The 19752-nt window shown below is 40.7% G+C and overlaps 2 protein-coding genes across 6 annotated transcripts in view; one reads left to right on the plus strand and one right to left on the minus strand.

Annotated features, from left to right (window-relative positions):
- dnah5 (dynein, axonemal, heavy chain 5) overlaps positions 1-275 on the minus strand; it is a 116349-nt gene extending 116074 nt beyond the window's left edge. The window contains exon 1 of one of the 2 annotated variants that reach the window (XM_031298634.2): positions 10-275. In XM_031298634.2, the coding sequence (XP_031154494.1) occupies positions 10-99 (90 nt within the window). In that variant the 5' untranslated portion in view covers positions 100-275. The remainder of the gene's footprint in view (positions 1-9) is intronic. The other variant, XM_031298635.2, reaches the window with a different exon arrangement.
- Positions 276-1695: 1420 nt separating this feature from the next.
- Positions 1696-19752, plus strand: part of triob (trio Rho guanine nucleotide exchange factor b) — a 113836-nt gene continuing 95779 nt past the window's right edge. For 2 of the 4 annotated variants that reach the window (XM_036005964.1, XM_031298633.2), the window contains exons 1-2: positions 1696-2123; positions 16616-16669. In XM_036005964.1, the coding sequence (XP_035861857.1) occupies positions 2054-2123; positions 16616-16669 (124 nt within the window). In that variant the 5' untranslated portion in view covers positions 1696-2053. The remainder of the gene's footprint in view (positions 2124-16615; positions 16670-19752) is intronic. The other 2 variants (XM_031298632.2, XM_031298629.2) reach the window with 2 other exon arrangements.

Consider the following 19752-nt stretch of genomic DNA (forward strand, 5'->3'; position numbering starts at 1 on the left):
TTAGCCTACCTGCATCTCCTTGAGTGACTCCACTGGGACAGACGGTTGGGTGGGTCTGTTCCTGTAGCTGACTTTGGCGAGTCGAGAGCTGAAGGACATGGTTACAACATTCCTTTACATAAATGCCTCTTATATTACCAGACTTTAAATCTCTAAGCTTCAAGTAGCCTATGTTGTTTATTTAGGCTACAATTTTGTTTTCCTGGTTGAAGCGCCTGATCTTCTACACGTTTTCCCAGTGGTGACCATGTATGTTGTTAGTGGTTTCCAAGGTAACGAGGCAATTTGTAAAAGGGACAAACAGGGTAGTGGGCTGGTCACATAGCTAGACTGTAAAAATAAGGCTGGTTTGGAAAGAAATGTAGACAATTTATTTTATTTTATTTACACAGAAGTCTTTCAAAATACAAAAAAATGCCGTAGGCTAATCGCATGAACAGTTGAAAGTAGCCTATGGACAGATAGAGGACCACCACAAAGGCCATGGAATCAGTTCCAGTTGTCGGAGCAGAAGCAGTCACGTAGTTTTGTAGACCCGGAAGACAGTAAAATTCGTGCTATTTTTGTACTTCTCTTAATACATCCATGGAAAAAGTCAACTGCTCGTTCTTGACCATAATAGGTTAACAGATAGGCTAGCAATTCAACTATGTTAATTTTTACAAAGGAAACTATCTGTAGATAGGCTAGCTAATTAAGTTGTAGTCGTTAGCTAGCCTACACGGACAGTAGGCCTATATCCAAAATTTAAAAAGCCATTAGTTTTGCCTATGTTTTACTCTCTTTTTAAATTTACGAGTGACGTTAACCTACTTTAAAACCATGACCACGAGCGTTAGGTAAGTTACTACAGCTATGCCTAATTAATTACAGGTGTGTCTAATTGCTGAATCAATCAGATGACAAACTGTTCGTAGCCTAAATCAGAACGTCAATTTAAGTATTAGTGTGATATAGGACTTCAAATTAGTTAATGATGCCTTATTATTATGTAGGCCTAAACGTCAATGCAACGAGGCAAACTGAATACTCTTTACACATATAGCTAAGCTACGTAGAGCAATTTGTGCAGGCAACCCCCAGATGGCAGCAGTGCACTGCTCCTAGTTGAAGGAACAGAGCTGCAGCTATCAGGGAGAATTTTTTTTTTTTTTTTTTTTATCAGGGAGAACTGTGTGTTAGATTTGTGGGGCAAATGACCTCATACTGTAGCATCATCTTCATCACTAGGAGATGAAGAGATAATTGAACAAGCATTCTCCTCGTCATTGTCTCCTTCTTATCCGCTAAAACACGAGTAGTCTTACGTGCAATGTATGTAAAAAAGATTACCATTGTGAATGACTAGGCCATAACTGTTAGGAAACTAAATAATGCAACACCAGAACTCAATGACCTCATGGGAATATTAAACTCACGTTTCCGCAAGAATTTAGCTATAAGGGCCTATATAATAAGATCAAATAGCCCATTAGAACACTATCACTGCTACTAGGCTACTATAATTAAAAAAGCATGATTTTTGTTTGTCAATATGACATATCACATAACATGAGGGCTTGAGCAATTAAGGCATGAAATCCTGAAGAATGACTCCCACGCAGCCCGCATCAGGACCGCAGTGAGCGACGCTGGGGGCTGCTGATGTACTGTGGCGCACACTAAATTTGGGTGGCGCACAATGCACCAAAACTCCCCGAAACGGAATCCCAGGATATCCCACCCCCACCCACCACTCGAAACGGAATAGCCCTCCTCCCTCAGTCCTCCCCCCTCCTCTTTTACCTCCGCCTTCTCTCACTATCACCCCCATTCCTCCGCCTCCCTTCCCTCACGTCCCAACTCGGGAGCGCCGCCGATCGGTCGCCAGGATTTTCCATTCTCGGCCAAAATGGAGGAGGAGGTCTCTCGCTTAATGAAGGGAACACAGATTGTATGACCGGATCTGCTTCAATGAAAAGCGTTAGGATCTGCTTTAGCTGATAGATAATTATTGCAACAATAAACGCTTTTGAGGATAGCTATTGCTATTTCCGCAGATGCGACCACAGCCATGAGTGCAGGAGAGGGACTAGATGAGGCTGCGAAGGACGCGGCAGACATAGCGGCGTTTTTCAAATCTGGTAAGTCGGGAAGGGGCGAGTCTGGCTCTGGGAGAGCTACAGTAGAGCTGTCGGTGTGATCACTGGTGGTCTGCAACATTGTTTCCAAAAATGACCAAAAAAAAAGCACTGACGGGGTTCATGGGCGAGATGCCTAGCCTACTGCGCTTCGGATATGCTGGAAAGATGCGCACAGCTTGTAGTTATTTAGCCTACCATATTTAAGTCCACTGACTTGTCATCCCATAGGCTTTGATGACAACAGCTTGAATAACACCTCCTGAAAAATGTGCGTTTGATTATTAGGCAGTGACCCCATTTTGGGTTGGACCAAGGAGGCGACAAGGTGTGGATGGTTACAGCTCGAACAGTCTATCCGGGCGTTACGAGTATGTCGACGTTACAGGCTGTATCTTTCACGAACCCCTAGGATGTGGGTCGAACATTTTGCAATTTAATTTTTGTCTTCAGAGGCGTGTAGATTGAATAATTGTGTAAACTAACATGACATCATGCATCACTCTTAACCCAGGTCTCTCACATCTGATGCAGGGATAGAGGCTAGGCCATTGACGCACGTATGGGCAATAGGTTGCACCCAACGCACTGGGCCTGTCTGAGTCTGATATGATGGCATCATGCTAACAAATAAGGATAGGCCTGCATACCTTATCACTCTGCATCCAAAACATAGACACCTTATATAGGGGGCTGCACTTATGCCTGATATCAGCCAAATAATAACACAGGGGGACTTTTGTCATGTACTTTGTGCTTGAGAAACATTATTATCTGAGGTATAGTTGTAAGTGCATGTTGTAATTTACATTACACTATTCTTACTCTAATAATGATAATCCTTTACCAGGTAGCCTATAGTCAATACTGACTTTGTAATATTATGGTGTATATCATATTCCTATAGGAAAGTATGTATTTACTGTAATATTGGTACATCTTTCTAACGTCAACATGTGGTTTAGTTTGGGTTTTCAAACCTGTATAACACGCATTTCTAAGTGAATGTCAGTGTTTTAGAGCTGACACTCATCATTATGTTTGGATAAGATATTGTTTTCTAGCCAACACCCTCCTGGGTCTGAATCCACCATCAAGCCCCCACTGGTTCTAGCCTTATAAAGTACCTCTTTAACCCAATCTGACACATGCATTAGGAGGACAGGGAGAGCCTTTACAGCTTCTGAAAGGTACATGTTAAAGCAAAAGTCCGGTGTTTGAAAATATGTGGCCACCATTAGAGAGGGACCACCTCTGATACACACCAGAAGAAGCAGCTGTCCCTCTCTCTCTCAGCTGTTTCTCTCTGTGACACCTGGTGCCTGGAGGTCTGCTGTTAACTATATCTGCAAATTGCACACATTTAGGAACACACACACACACACACACACACACACACACACACACACACACACACACACACACACGCACACACACACACACACAGACAGCATGTGTAGTAATTGTAATAATAATAATAATTGTAGCCAACGTGCATAAATGTATACTACATACTTTAAATCCCATACTTTCTTCTGGAAATTGCCTCTGCCAGTTAGACTGTGAGGAATGTTGTCAAAGTGGATTGTATTCAAATGTTGCAGTCTCTCTTACTGTTGGTTGGATGCCTGCCAATGTATTTTCCTATAGCTGTGTTGTATCAGGCTGGAAAGTTGGCTCGCAGTGAAGTTGGACTGCTTGGATGTTTATATAGTGGCAAACGCAGTTCATACAGTATTCATGATGGAGACAGAAATAGGTTATGGCCTTAGGTTTTTTGTTATAAGATATGATTATGAAGAGAATGCATGGGAAACAGTTTCTGGGCTGTTAAAATGGTGAATAATGTCAAATACCTGCATGTCTTCATCTCAGATTAGAACTGATTGTTTAAAAAGTGTCTAGTTATCATGTTTGATTAATGTGTTATACTTCATGCCACTCTGGTGGCACACAAAGATGGACATATTGGAAAGATGAACAAATCAATGAATCCCCCCATTCGCCACACTTAATGTGCTTTTAATTAGACTGTAACCTAACTAACTAATTTGTTCATTAATTTAGCAAACTTATATACATTTTCCATCACTTCATTACATTTATTAAATTAAAACATATTATGCATAGCCTAAAGTTAGCCTAATCTAACATTAAAAACATTTTATCTGTGATTTATTTATACTTTACTTTAAGTATTATCAATCACATATATCTGCAGTTTATCCAAACATGGCATGATATGTATGTCATTTATTCGTTTACATGCATACTATTTATCCTAATCTTTCCTTTAGCGTCACTGTGAAGGACCAGTAGTAATGGCCAGCCCGCTCCCTGTAGCCTCTTCAGCAGGCTCCCTAATTGCTGCCAGCTTGTTGCATGTTGAAATCTTGGCACACAGCTGCTCATCCTAGTTGATCCCAAGCACTTTATTTCTGGGGCTCTGTGTATGTGTATGTGTGAGTGTGTTTTGTTTTGCTGGGGATCTGGATGCACTTTGGTGCCCTAGTTAGTCAATGAAGGCTAGAATATGTCAGATTCCTCTACTGAACAAGACCTAAAGTGACTGACCGGCTGTCTGAGCTGCTTTGCTAAGAGGCTGACTTAGTGAGAGACTAACGTACTGACTGGCTGGATAACCAAATGTGAGTTTGTAGCTACAAAGCTGGCTGACTGGATGATTATGAATATTTCCCTAAGTGTTTCAATGTCCTAGTTTTTGATCCTCCACTTGCTTTTATTTTCGTTACCTAGATCAATAATTTTCTTATCGGCCCTTGAAAATACTTGATGTTCCTCTTTGCTTGATTATTTTGAGGGAGCAGATGGAGCTCCATCTCTGAGTCCCACACTGATGCTGTGGATCACAGCTCAGCTGCTGAGTCACTCTCCCAGGTTGCTCGTTCCGTGACTTAAAGTCCAATCCCGAAATTATTGCAACTGGTCAAAGATGAGAAATATTAAACTGCTTTCTTGAACATTTTGAAGACAGAAACTATTCTTTTTTTTTTTCTTTTTTTTTTTTTTGCCTTTATCATCCTGTTATGCTCAGCTGTCCAGGCAAATATCACCCCAGCTTTGAATGTGTTTGTAAAACAATCCTAACTATATTTAGTTGTTTATAAATAGCATAATTGGGAGACTGTTAGACACATAATATCTAATTATTTTTTGAGTACGGTTGATGATAGTACCCCTTTGTTTCCTGTTTTGATAGTGGATTTGGACTTTAATCAAGCATTATTCAAAGTGAGGCATCACAACCCAATAACATACTGCTGATTGCTCTGAGCCCACGCAAGTTAGCAGCATGTCCCCGACTTGAAATATTGGGTAATTTGTTATCAAAGCAAGTTGCTCATAACTAGATGTTTGCCTAGTTGCCCAGTCAATACGTGTAATAGGATGAGTCTGAAAGTTGTGGTATATTGCTGTCAAATATCTTCCAGCAGCACTGGCAGCAACCTAGCCTTGTGAGACCGTCCTGATCTCGCGAGCTCCAGTTTTCCACTCACAGATCAGTCTGGCATCTTGAGATAGAGAAAATTTGGAGCCATTCGCCATACAACCGACCAATCAGCGTTGGTTTTGAGGCGGGTTTAGGTGTGACGCAATGAGAAGCAACTGTTCAGTCTAAACAACATGGCGGCTTCCACGGATGAGATGAGCGTAGCTATCGCGCAAGTTTTATCCAAATTAGAAAGTATTCCTTCATTGAAAGAAGAGCAAAAAACGGCACTGGAGGCTTTTCTCGGAGGAAAAGATGTTTTTGCTCTTCTCCCGACTGGTTTCGGCAAGAGTTTGATATTACGTTGATCTGATTGGTTGATTTGGCCCGTCTATTACCAACATAGGTGGTGATAGACAGATGGTTTATCCAATCAGCTAACCAGTATTTTTGCCCCTTCCCAAAAGTTCTCCAACGGAAAGTTCCCGGATGGATATGCCGAGCAAATGTGAAGCAATCCATCTGGCGGAGTCAGGTTAGCAGCAACCATGAACTGAGTAAATTTCAGTAAAGGAGCTTTCTGGAATGTCTGAGTGATGTGTTAGTGTTGAATGTCTGGGTTTGATTCACTGTATCAATATCTTTATTTCTGTCTCCTCACAAATGTAATATGATTTATTATGTTTAAGGAGTAGATGAGTGAGGATAGCACTCTCCATGTCATTCTAAACATCCACATGCATTTTCTACTGTGGCCCTGAGAGCACAACACACTGCATACTAAGAAAACATGCAAAAAGACACGATACAAGCAAATGAAGAAACATATTTACCAATTTGACAACACATGTGCAGCATTTGGAAAACATCTTCATCTTCTTAAGCTCTCAAGGCCACTGTAATTCTCCCTCTAGATATCAATACATTAATGTGCCTAGATTTTTTTTAGAGTGTGCAATGCATACATTACCAATAAATAGAATGATATGCTGATCTGTGTCTGTCCCCTGTAGGACCTCTTACCCATGTCATTCCTATGCTGTCATCAAAAGCCTAAATGTGGTGTTCCCTGTTTAACCCTTGTGTTGACTTCGGGTCAAATTGACCCGTTTTCAATTTTTGTTTTATATCAGAAAATATGGGACGTAGACATAACCGCTGAAAATGTGTAGAATAAAAATTTAACAATTTAAAACTTTGGAAAAAGCAAAAACAAACTGTGAAAAAAAGGCGTCAAAAACAGGCTGACAGGAAGACAACACAAAGGTTAAAATGCCTGATGGCGTAACACTTGTAAATGTCTCAGTAGCCCTTTGGTACCCTGGATCAATATGCAGGGCCACCAACATCAGATCCAGCCATTCTTATTGATAATTGGCCTTCCACTTTCCCAAAGCCTCTAGCGTATTGTAGATAGAAAAGCATGTTGGGAAAATACTGTGCGACTGTTCAGTATATGATGGTTCAGCATACCTTAATGTGGAGTCAACTTTTGCAATGCAGAGCTACTGTCTATTACTTAGCTTCATCCCTGGCAGCCGTTAGCTCTACGTGAACTAAAATCCTGTAGTCACTGGTGACACTCAAGTGATGCGTTACATCTTTAGATGGCTATATTATTATATAGCAGCATTATGAAGAGAGCCATCTTGGCAAAACCAAAAATAACATTTGCACAATAGTATATTTTTTAAAAGGTATTAATTCATAGATGGTCTCTTGAGTAATGTGTAATGAAGTTACTGGACCTGTGCTATAGCATTATTGTACAAAACTGCACTGTGAAACTCAATTGACATAAAAGCAGCCAGATGTACTGCATGCTGGAATAAGATTAAATAACTGTCTAAACAACTTGCGTAAGAGCCGTATCCGCAGTCATAACTACACTGATCATAAGACAGTGGTCATTTATCATGGAGTATGGGGTTTAGGTTTGTTGCAAATATCTACTGTTGAAGTAAACTGTGCAGCTAGAAGCCAGTTTCATATATTACTGCATGTAACTGGCTTCTAGTCTACTCATTATTAATGCAGACATGCTTTCATCTATACATGTATGAGTGTCTTTGCAGTCAGCAGCGTTAAATAATAGATTTTATTTTATACCAGGAGAATAATTGATAGGCAGGAGCGTAAGTAATTACCTCTGCTTTGTCATTGTAGTTCTATTGAGAATAATTATGAAAGACTTGTATTGCACAGACAGGTTGTAAAACCCCTATGCTTTTAAAAAAAAAAAAAAAAAAAAAACATTGTAGCTGGCCTAAAAGCGCAGGCTCAACTTAGACTCACAGCAAATTTAAGCAAAAACAAACAACTAAATAAACACCAATGTTTGTTGCACTTATTTATGTATGCTTTATTCATCAGTTGTTGTTGTTGTTGTTGTTCAGTGCATCTTGCATTGAGGATAGAAACAAGACATTAGCATCAGCAATGGCAGTGTCAGTATTGACAACGCAGTGAGGCAGTTCCCTCTGTGCCCAAAGTGAACCCACTGACCTATGCCAGTGCAGGCTGTAATGAGAGCCAAATCACTGAGCAGTGAGTCTTCATTTTCTTCTAGCACAGTCATAGTCGATGAAAGCATAATGACCTAATGTTATCTTGCATACTTAAGCAAAAACCTTACATAAGCATGTAGATGAGGAAGAAGACTTCAACAGGCCATGCAGTATGCATCTTCAGAGTATAATGTATGGTGGACAGTACTGATAAAGAGAGATGAGTGAATGGGATAGCAAAGACGAATGTACTGAGAAGGGACACAGGTAGAAGTAAAGATAGAGAAGCAAGAAGTCAAGAAAGCAAATAAAAACATAAAATAGAGGGAAAAGAAAGTGAGATTCAGAAAAACAGGACATGACATACTTAAAGGGACAAACAAGCCTTCACTCATCAAATTATAGAGCTGAGGCTTGGGTGGAGCACACCCTTCAAAATGTAGGCTACTCTGCTCTTTATGAGGCTGAAACCGTTCAGTTGCATCCAGGGGCAGCCTAATTGGCAGTTGGTCAGAGTTAAAGACTATAAGCTTAGATTGGCATTGCCTGCACTGCGGAATCGCCTGGGCCTGCTAGCACAGTCGGCTATCTCACTTATTCAACTCATGGAGAAACGGAGGACAAGCTTGAAAGACATATAAATCTATATAGTTATTGTAAAACATATTTACAACATGGATATTTATTATATGACAGATACAGTACAAAATAATAAACTCCTGCATAGCAATATCTGCATTGGCAACCAAGCTAAACTGAAAGTGCCACAACGATCATCAGGCTGATAAGTTGTTTAGCTTCTTGGCCAAACCTTTTTTATTCTGTTGGTCAGTAGTTTAGTTCACCAGCAGGATTGGAAGCATATTCTTTTGTGATCAGCATGATAATACTTCTTTAACAATCCAATACATCAGTACAGTATGTGTCAAATTAACGCAAAGTAAACAAAATAACGAAATAAAAATGATGGCATTATTTCTATTGTATATGTGATAAGTTACTCTAAATCAAATGGTTCCAAAACTCTGCAAATGCAACTAAAATAACTAGATGTCATCATGATACTCATTGGCAGCAATTGGTTTGCCTTCAAAATAAGAGTGCTTGCTGCAGGAATGCCTTGGTAGCCGAGTGGTTCAATGCAACATCACGGGTTTGATTCCTGCCTTGGGACCGATGTTTTCCTTTTGTAAATAATGTATATATAAAATGTCTAGGTTCAATCTCACCTGAAGCAGCGATCTTACAAACCACATAACTCAATCAGCAAAAACAAAGTTAACCAGTTAACTGTTCAAATATACAACTCAGGGATGTGGTGTGCATGTGCCTGAACTTCTCACACATAAAAGACCAACATCATGAAAATCATTGGTCTTAAAATCATGAAATACAAATGGCCACATGGCTAATAAGCAGTTAGCAGCATACCAAAAATTGGTGATCCAGGCCAGTATTCTGTATGTCAGTGAGAAGAGGCAGTTTTCTCCTCCTCTCTTGAGTTTATATAAAAAAGCATACTGTATGCTCCCAATAAGGACCAGATGTTGGGATGCTTGTTATAGCTCGTTCTTCTCTTAATGTTTTTTAGAGAGTTTAATGAAGAAGACAATCAAGAAGGTAGCACGGTGAGGCAATTACCTATTTTACAGCCGGATTGGGCTGATCGATCTCATCAGACACTCTCGACCTTTTCGAGAGAGTCGTAATACATTTTACGGACATGTAACCCCTCTCCATCTCACCAAATTATTGATTGTTGTAAAATGCCATGTACATCTATACCAGGGGTCACTTTGAAGACACACAGACAAGGACCAGGGTTGTCTTTTCTTTAACACAGAGACAACGTGCAGATACATTCCAGTTAGTTTAAACTCTAATGAAGCTGGTCAAATATTTTAGCTTGTCATTCATTTTCTGGACAGTTGAACTCAATCTCAAGATATACCTGAGACCAGTCAGGAGCTACTGTTGAGGATCTCAGTGAAAACTATGCAGAGCAATGATCCTACCTTATTAGATCTATGCTACATTCTGCTACATTGTGCCTATGTTAAGAGATTTCTTTCCCATTATGTACTGTAAAGTGATAAACATATAATTATTTATGGCCCTTAACTATATCACCTAAAACTAACCAAATTAGTAAAATGAACACTGTTGATAAAGATATTTAATTTCCAGCCATCATGGTTGGGATCAGTTGATAACACATGATATACCTGAAAGATGTTGGCTGGTAGCCTTATGTCGATAATCAGGAATTCCAATAGGTTGGTAATGTGTTAGTAGGATGGGAAATGTATCCTGTGGGATAGCCTCATTACTTCACACACACGACGCACACACATGCACAGAGGTATAAATCACTACATCCCACCCATGTCGCCTGGAGCTCTGGAAGCAAGGAAGAGGGGGATGGAGGAATGGATTGAATGAACGAGGGATGGAGGCATAGGAGGATTGCGGGTCATAAAAATAGGCTGTGGGCTGGTCTGTGTGTCTCCTGCAAATCCCCCATCTGATAAGAGAGAAACCTCTTGTCAATCAACTGCAGACTCCCTCTCATTGTATCCTTTTTCATTCCTTTCATCGCCTCCTCCACTCCTCTCCCACACAGCCTTCCATCGTTACCTCATACCTAGCCTCTCAGGGTTGTCATATATTCAAATAATGATCTTGTTTTGTAATATATGGTCTTGTGTATGTGATTCTCACCACAATGCATGCCTTCCTTCTCTTGTAAATTACAGACTACCAAAGAGGTGTGTGTCACTTTAACAAAACAACAACATAAAGTTTAGGGTGTTCGGCCGCAACGCTTTTGCATAGATCTTAAAAGGAGAGTGCATTATCCCAAAAAAAGCATTGCATTTTCACAGTGTTAAGTCATCTTTTGGAACCAAAAGCATTGAAAAAGCGTTTTAGCATTGCTGGAAACCACTGTATAAACATATATTAATTGACAAAATGTTTGCCAGGATTCCACCACATTCCTAATTCTTCCTTCCTTGATCTTTCTCCCATCTTCTGCCCCTTTAGCAGATGTTTCAATCCTCCCTGTCTTTCACAGTTCCTCCCCTATCTCCTCTTCCTTTCCCTACAGCTTAAACCAAGGAAGCATCTGGATCTGGTATCTGAAGTCACAAGCCTCCCACAATGCTTTGTGCCTCCTTTGAAAAAGCACTTTGAAAAAGCAGCCACAGACTCATGAGGCCATGCCCCCCTTGAGTTCTGAGACACACAGTTTTTAAGAACTTCCTCTTAAGAGAAAGGTGCAGTGTCAGTGAGTTAAGTGTCAGGAAGTGTGTACATTTTTCATTTATAAAGTCGGTTAAAGAGTAAGCCAGTTTTCTGTCATTGTGTAGAGTGAAAAATAATGGGTCACTAGGCTTTTTCTTTAGTTTTAGGGTATTATGCTATGTATGTTATATGAGGTTGATAGTGTAACAATAACTTTCAATAATGTATGTTCTCTCACGTAAAATAGCACACTTGCACACCTCCATCCGCATCCTTGCAACTTCAGATACCAGACCCATGCACTTTACTGCACTTCTCTGCACTAATGGCATGTTTTACTTTTTTAGCAGACAAGCCAAGGCCTTACTTCAGTCAGTATGAAATATATATAATAAATAACAAAGCAGAACATGGACTCAGCTTTGGTAAAAATCAAAGCGCAGCCTGCAGTGTGTGTTTACATACATGTGTGAGCTTGTGTGTTGCCTCTGCTAGTCTTCTGTCAACAGCTGTGCTCAGTCTGTCCAACAGGAACTGTGTAGTCTCTCTTTCTCTCACAAACACACACACACACACACACACACACACACACACACAAAAATGTTTGTTTCACTATATTTGTGGGGACCCATCATTGACATAATGCATTCCCTAGCCCCTTACAATAACCTTAACCATCACAACTAAATGCCTAACCTTAACCCTTACCCTCACCCTAACCATGACCTAATTCTAACCCTAATCCTAAAACCAAGTCTTAACCCTCAAACAGCCCTTTAACCTTGTGGGGTCCAGCATTTTGGGCCCCACAAGGCTGTGCAGACCCCACAAGTATAGTATACTGTATTCCCCGTTTTTTGGACTCCACAAATATAGTAAAACAAGCACACACACACACACACACACACACACACACACACACACACACACACACACACACACACACACACACTATATATTTCCCTCTTGCTTTGAAGACAGCAGTAGGCTCTGATCCCTGTCGCATGAACAGTGCCAACCCAGTGCTCTTCTGGCTTAGGAGGGCTAAACTGACGCTTTGCCTCTCTGGCTTCAGATAAAATAGGTTGAGGATTAAACTTCACATCCCATCCTACTGTATTGGCTTGCAGAAGAAATACTGCCAATTGTGTTGAACTGTCCTGTCTTGTACTGTCATAGCTAAATGTTGTTTATTTTGTTGGTTTAGCATTCACACACATAGCTCTGGCTACAACTTGTTGCCAATGAAACACAATGTTTGCACATCAAAGAAAATAAAATGAATTTGATATTTCACACTTCCTTACTGTAAGATAAACCTGTGAAACAAAGAGCACAGTTCCACTTTACTTTGAAGAAACAGGCCCTTACTGATTTTTCCTTCCTTATAAAAATTTGTCCCATGTTTCAACAGCCTTCCAAATCATCCTCTGTAAAGGGGCATTCCACTGTTTTCCACCTATGAACATTCAGGGGTGTGATTCTTCCGGATAATTCCGGAAATCCGGATTTTCTGACCTGAAAATGAAGCTCTCGTAAATCATGCAAATCCGCTTTTTTTTTTGGGAATATTTTAGGAGCACCATTTTCGGCAGTGCAGAAAGGTAGTGGCCCACACTAACTTAGTGTTGAGCCGGGAAACATGGCTAAAAGAGCTCTACAGCGAAAAGATGTGCTGGGCGAGCCGTCAGTCGGTGGACGCTAACAGAAGCTAGCTGGCGTAAGCTGACAGCTGACCAACGCTACCAAGTGATCGGCGGAGACAGGGAGTACATGTATTTGAAAGAGTCCGGCAGTTGTGGTAGACGAAGGTCCAGTCGGGAGATTGGATGGAGAGTCCACTGAAGTCCACTGTGGTCTGAAGGGCTAATCCTCGCTAGATCACTAGCTAGTCGGGAGGTTGACAGCTAATGTTAGCCAGCTGAAGCTAACAGTCGATCGATGGTGAGTAACGTACGTTACACAGGCTGGCAGCAGCACAGAGTCCAGAGTTGATAAGTGTGGGGTAGAAAGGTGTTGAGAATGACCAACACCTAATCTTAAACTTAGTGTACTTAATTTGCTACGACCCGATCAGAGGTTACTTAAATTGGGACGTTCAGTCAAAATCAAGCATGTCACCTACAAACGGGATCTCTGTTTGCAGGGTTCAGACTGGACCCTCCCGGTGATCATGCTGCTCTGGGGGACCGGCTGTACAGTGAGAAGCCGCTGCTGACCGGCGCAGAGCTCTGCCAGAACTCCGACTGCTGTCTGTCCGCACGGCCGTCTGACGGCATCAGTATTAAATTGAGACAGTTTTATTAGCGGTTAAAAACGTCTCGCGTTAAATAGTAGTCTAATTCGGTACAGTTGGTTTTAACGCCTGATGCGAAGTGTAGGCCTATAGGAGTACACATGAAAACCCTGAACAAGCAGCGTCGCTCTGCTCTGTCTTTCTGCTGTGCCCCATTCACGTAGTAGTTTTACACTATGTAGATTAAACTCTTAATCCGCGGTTCACATGTATGTATGAACTGTGGTGGTCCGTTACACTGTAGGCTATATTCAACATCACTGATTAAGTAGCCTAAGTCAATCCTACAAACAACTGGACTTTAGGGTCAAGTGTTGTTGTATCCGGCCCATGTCCCCCATGTGAAAGCCTCCTTACTAGACTACTGAATATAATAATATTCCATTATATTTTGTATTTTGAATTGTTACCTGCCACCAGAATTTTGTGATTTCCTTGCAATAAATATTGACATTTTTACCATAAATTGGTGCCTAAAAATGTATCAGAATGCAGGAATTGAAGTCTTTTACCCTCAGAATTTCCTGGGGGAGGACCCCCAGACCCCCTCCCCCCCCTGCTTTGTGTGTTCCCGCAAAGACAAATTCTGAGCAAGGAAAAACCCTGAAGTATAATCACAGATAGCCATAAAAAAACATTTAAATTGCAGAGTTAGAGTTATAACTTAATATGTACAGTGTCAACAGAGAGAAACACGGACAATTGAACAGACAGTGACAACATACATACTACATACCTACATACTGTAGAGAATGACAGTAACAGCATACAAACGGCATAAATAAAATTTGTTATAAACGTGCTCTTTAAAAAGTAGAAAGCATTGTTTGCCAGTTACATTAAATGTTTAAAAATCCGTAAATGTCCGTGGGTGGGGCTGCATGGGCGTGGTAATGTGGGCTGGTGTGGGTGTGGGTGTGGGTGTGGGTGGGTGTGGGTGTCGTAGTAAGGAGAGAGAATAGGAGAAGGAAGTTTGTGTGAGGTGGACCTGGTCACCACAGACCCAAATCTTCTCAGCTGTTGCTACTGTCATATGCTGTCTCTTCATGTGGCACTATTATTTATATTATAACAAGGTAATGCAATGTGTAATCAAGTGATGACTGATTAACAGTAATGTAAATGCTAAATGCCCTAATACCTACATATCATGTAAGACTCAATTTCTCCATTTCTTCGCACAAAACTCTCCAGAAAGTGCCATTTAATGGTTGATTTTTTTAAAAAAATGAGGGGGGGGGGGGCTGTCGCAGCGTCATGGGTGCGCTGTATATTTTCCTGCTTTTTTGTCCTTTGCCAATCACACCTATGAACATTAGATTCTTCTTGTTGACCCTGTATTGAAACTGTACTGTTGAAGTAAAATAGAAATCTGATCTGTTTGTTATCCTCACAAGGTATAGATGCTGCTCAGATGAGAAGATGTTTAGAGAATGCTTAGTAGATGTTATTTCCTTTCAAACATTTTTTGACAGCTTGATCTTGATCATGGCTACAAGTGAAAGCTCCGTCACTTGTTTTTGACCTGCGGTCACACGGTTTCTGTCACCCTATTTAGTAGAAGATTACTTCTGCCGTCTCTCCTTCACAGACTCCTTCTGTCCATATGAGCACGTTGCCACCTAATCCCTGCATGGCAGCATAAACTGGCCATGATTTCTCTAGACAATATCTAGTCACTATACATCATAAAGATGATTTAACACTGACAATAGTGTTAGAGAGTATCTGAACATTCACTAGAATTAAATTTGTAACTTTTTTCACACACTTTTTCTAAGTTTCAAACACACCTTGCAATCAAGAAAAAGATGCCAAACGCACATAAGGCCTCAACAATTATGTTAGAGGATAAGCACTGGACCAAACACTTTATCCATTCTACACTGTATGAAATGAAACATACAGTGTGGGACCAGGTGCTTACTGTAATCCTTGTTAGGCAGCAGCATATGCCAGGCTGTTCCTTTCAGAAAGGCAGCCAGAGGAAGTCAGAGCAAAGAAGTGCTAAGCTGCCCGTTCCTCATTCCCCGCCTCTCCTCTCTGTTATCTCGTGCCACTGTAGTGTCCGACTGATGACTGACCCAGAAACAAAGTTTGTCAGTCTGATGTCAGATACAAGATGCATGTCAGTACATATCTAAAATTCATTGCGTCCTTTTATTCAGGATATAATTATTATTTATTATCAGGGTCAATGTGATCAGCACAGAACACTTCCCCATGTCTCTATTTCATGAAAAAATAAAAGAAACACGGCCATTTTGCCTTATTTATTTATGCATCATTTATTGGATTAGCAGGCGGTCCACAATGAGCCAGTCATTATTAATGAATCAATTCTGAATTGATCGTGATGCCGAAACTGACGCCAATGATTCAAGCACTGCAGCCAGACAGAACACAGTTTTTCCTCTAATGTTACAAGCTTAGACTACCAAGCACCAGACACACATTTTTCACAGGTCTGGGTGAATATTCTTAACATTTCATCTCCCTGAAGATGATTCCTCAGGCATTAGAGATACAGATATGTACTGTACTTGGTATCTTTAAATAATTAATTCGCTTATCAGCTGGTGTGGTGAGAGTCATGCATAAGTCTGTATGTGTGTGAGAGCATAAGGATCTATAGTCTCGATCATTTAAAATTTTAAGTGTACAGTATGTCTTTACCAGCTCATGTTCAGCTACAGCATGCATTACATGCATGTGAGTGCACATTTACAGTATGTGTGTGTGCACATGCATCTGCGTGCAGCATGCCTAATGGTGTTTAATCTCAGGGAGGGAATATCCAGATACTCAGATCAAAGAGCTGCGCCACAATTGCTTACTCTCTCATTTGTACCCTGTTAATCACAAAGCTCTAACTTCTGACACTAAAACATGGTGAAGGTTGTGGTACTGTTTCAGTAGGTCACAAGACAGTCCTTTCCCCATTTATTTCCTTCATTCAACTTCCTCTTTTTTTTATCTCCCTGTCTCTTTTTAGATTGCTCTCTTCCAAAATGTGAATCCAAACTGGATGGCCCAGGTCAAACCTCAGGTAGGTCTGATTGTCACACAGTAATGGACCAATTAGGAATCTCCTTTCAAAGAAGAATTCACATTGCTCCATGCTAAAAATCCCTATGTATGTGTCTTGCCAGTCAGTGATTAGGAAAAAGGTTACACTTATTCTTATTTGTCAAATATCAAAATAGAATTCAAGCCGAAAGTGGGAACCAAGGTATTTCATGTTTAGAGGAGAACCGCTATAGGGCTGATGTTCGAAATGCTCTCCATTTCATAATGGATGAGACAGTGTCGCTTATACTGTATACTGTATGTATTTTTGTGTGTAAGAGGGATACGGAGCTGATACACCAAGAACACCATGTACCATGGCCCTCTTTAAGTAAAATGGTGTGTTCCATCAAAGCTCTTCTGCCTAGAATCCCATTAGACTCAAGCCTGTCTGTGGCATCAGCTAGCAACCATGACCTTGTGGGGTCACATCCCTAATACCCCCAGGACCTACATACTAAAAATACACCAAGTCACTCTCTAGGGTGAGACTTTTTGGGGTTATAAACAGGAAAGTCAAGTGACCCTTATAAGGGTATGCACAAATGAATTGGGCGTAGTTCCCTGGCCATAGATAGATTATTAAATGTAATCTCTCTTGGACTAAACTGCATAGTAAGTGTTTGGAGCTTTTCCATACAAAGTCTGATTTAAATTAAACAGACTTGTAATCTGTGCCAGGAAAGCTGGCATAGAGTGACAGAAAGTATGTTTGAGTTGTAATAGCAAAAGTGAAGACAAAAAAAACAACTTAAAAGATTTGTTGTGCATGCCATGTAAGTGTGAAGCAAGAGGAGAGTGTCAGTAATGGATGGGACACATCAATCATACATCAATTGTTGTGATCGCTCAAACATCATTGGGTTCTATTTCCCTCTGTGAACCCTATGTGTTTGACACTGTTTTGACCTGATGTTTTCCAATTGGGTCATTCAGTTTTTAATTGACGGCTTGATCTATTATTCCTACTTGCCAGAATTTGAATGGGTGTCAATGGGAAATGATTTGGAGATGCCAGCCAAATCCTGTGCACAGGCCTTTTGCCCAAAAACCCTTGCAGTTCATCCCTGAGGCTGACTCACAAAAATGAAGGCTGCAGTGGTGTGTCTTTGTATATTTTTGTTGAAATCGGAATAGAAATTCATGAGCAGCTCACTGTAAATCAGAGTAATCTGGTTGTACTGGCCATTTCTGGCTGATTTCTGACCCGTTTTTTTCCTGCTCATTGTTCATTTTCAGATACTCTACAAAATGAACTTGCTGTTGAATTAAATGTCGATTTAGCAAATTCTAAAATATTCTGTTGTACTGTAACTTGAAATTGCAGCTGTGCAAGTCCTCTGGGGAAAAGAAGAAGACTAATGAATATTTCACTTATTAGCTGATCTGGCACATTTTAAACACAAAGTGTGCTATAGGCCAAAACAGAACATTTATTATTTGTTCTTGCGTGAATGAAGGATGTGTGGTTTGTGTGTGTGTGTGTGTGTGTGTGTGTGTGCGTGTGTGCGCGTTAGTGGATGAGTGTACCCGCTCAGCAAGGCTGACCAAACATTCAAATAAATACACAGATTGTCTGGCTATTTTGATCCCTAAGTGGGAAAGCATTATTGTTTGTTTGGCTCCTCCCAACCATCATGTACTGCATGTATGCCTTTTTAGAGTTTTCTTTTCCTTTTTCTACAAAAGCTAAATGTGCTGCTCGTCTATACTGTTGTAACTTTTGGTCTTGCCTCTATGAAATGTGTTGGTTTTAGATTTGTTGTTGCTTCCATTCAAAGGATTTGACATAACCTCAACTGGGTATTTCCTGTTTTTAATCTAAACTTGGCTTGTTTGGCTAACATGTTTTGAGAAACATTGGTGTTTTCAGGGCTGAGACTTGTTTTGTTCATGACTGTATACTGGTGGGAACTCAAAGCTACATGTAGAGAGATCGCCTTGTCTATGTGGGTTGATGAGTTAGCAATAATGTATGACAAGGTATCCCAATATAGAAAATAAAGGCTGAAGCAAGAATGCCAGCGAGTTGGCGGATTGGAATTTTCTAACCAAGTCAAAGTTAGTTTTACCTTTAACATAGTTTAAATCCTCATCATTGTTTCTATGGTTACTTGCAGCCTAATATAGGCTGAGCAGTGATTTAGACCAGTGATTACACTGTCAGAATCAAATCTTTGGCCAAAACAAAGCTACAGTAGGCAGTACTAGATAACTTGCCCAGAATAAAGACAATACACATCAACAAGTCTTTCCCATAAGACTAAAACAAGGAAAAAGGAGTGAATAATTACGATCAGTGGTCCCAAACTAATGATGTAGGTGTATGATGTTTGGTGAAAGTGCAAATAGAATTCATTCACAGAATTGGAAGCCTGTAGGCCTTACTTAAAGGAGAACTCCGGGCAATTTTTACGTTAATCTTGATCGCTATAAGTATGTGAGTACTGTCGATAGCAAAAAAAAACTATCCGAATCGGTGCTAGCAATATGGAGCTGCTGCAGCTAATGCCGAGAGCTCCCACTTAGCTAAAACGGCACTTTTGGGGGCATATCATAAAGAGTGCCTTTGTGCCTCTTTAACAGACACAAAATGTAATTAAAATGTCTGTGCAACATGAACAGGGCCCTTACATGACAACAAGATGCGTTTTCAACTCAGACATTGTTTAAATTCACCTACCCTGTTAGCTGCTAGCTGCCGTCTGGGATGAGTGAGTGTGTTCAGCCAGGCTTCGGTAATAATCATCAAGCAGCAGTTCTGTGTGTATTTGTAGCATATATATCCATTTTGTGTGCGATCCATCTGGCGTTGGTGAATAGTAGTCTCTGCAGTGGCGAACTGTGTATTAGTTGCCTTAGCCAGGCTAGCAGGCCCAACCGGCATCCTTCTACTTCCTCCCCGCCTTCCCCGCCTGCCGCGGCCGACAGCAATCCACGGGTGCCCGCTGGTCTGGTGGATGTCCTCCAGAGGACAGTTCATGCTTTCGCAACAAACTTTTTGCAGCGAAAAAAGTTTATTTCCCCCTAGGTAAAAATAGGTAATTGAGCACTGTAGTGGTT

Source organism: Sander lucioperca, chromosome 10 (genome assembly GCF_008315115.2).
Source record: "Sander lucioperca isolate FBNREF2018 chromosome 10, SLUC_FBN_1.2, whole genome shotgun sequence".
Lineage (NCBI taxonomy): Eukaryota > Metazoa > Chordata > Actinopteri > Perciformes > Percidae > Sander > Sander lucioperca.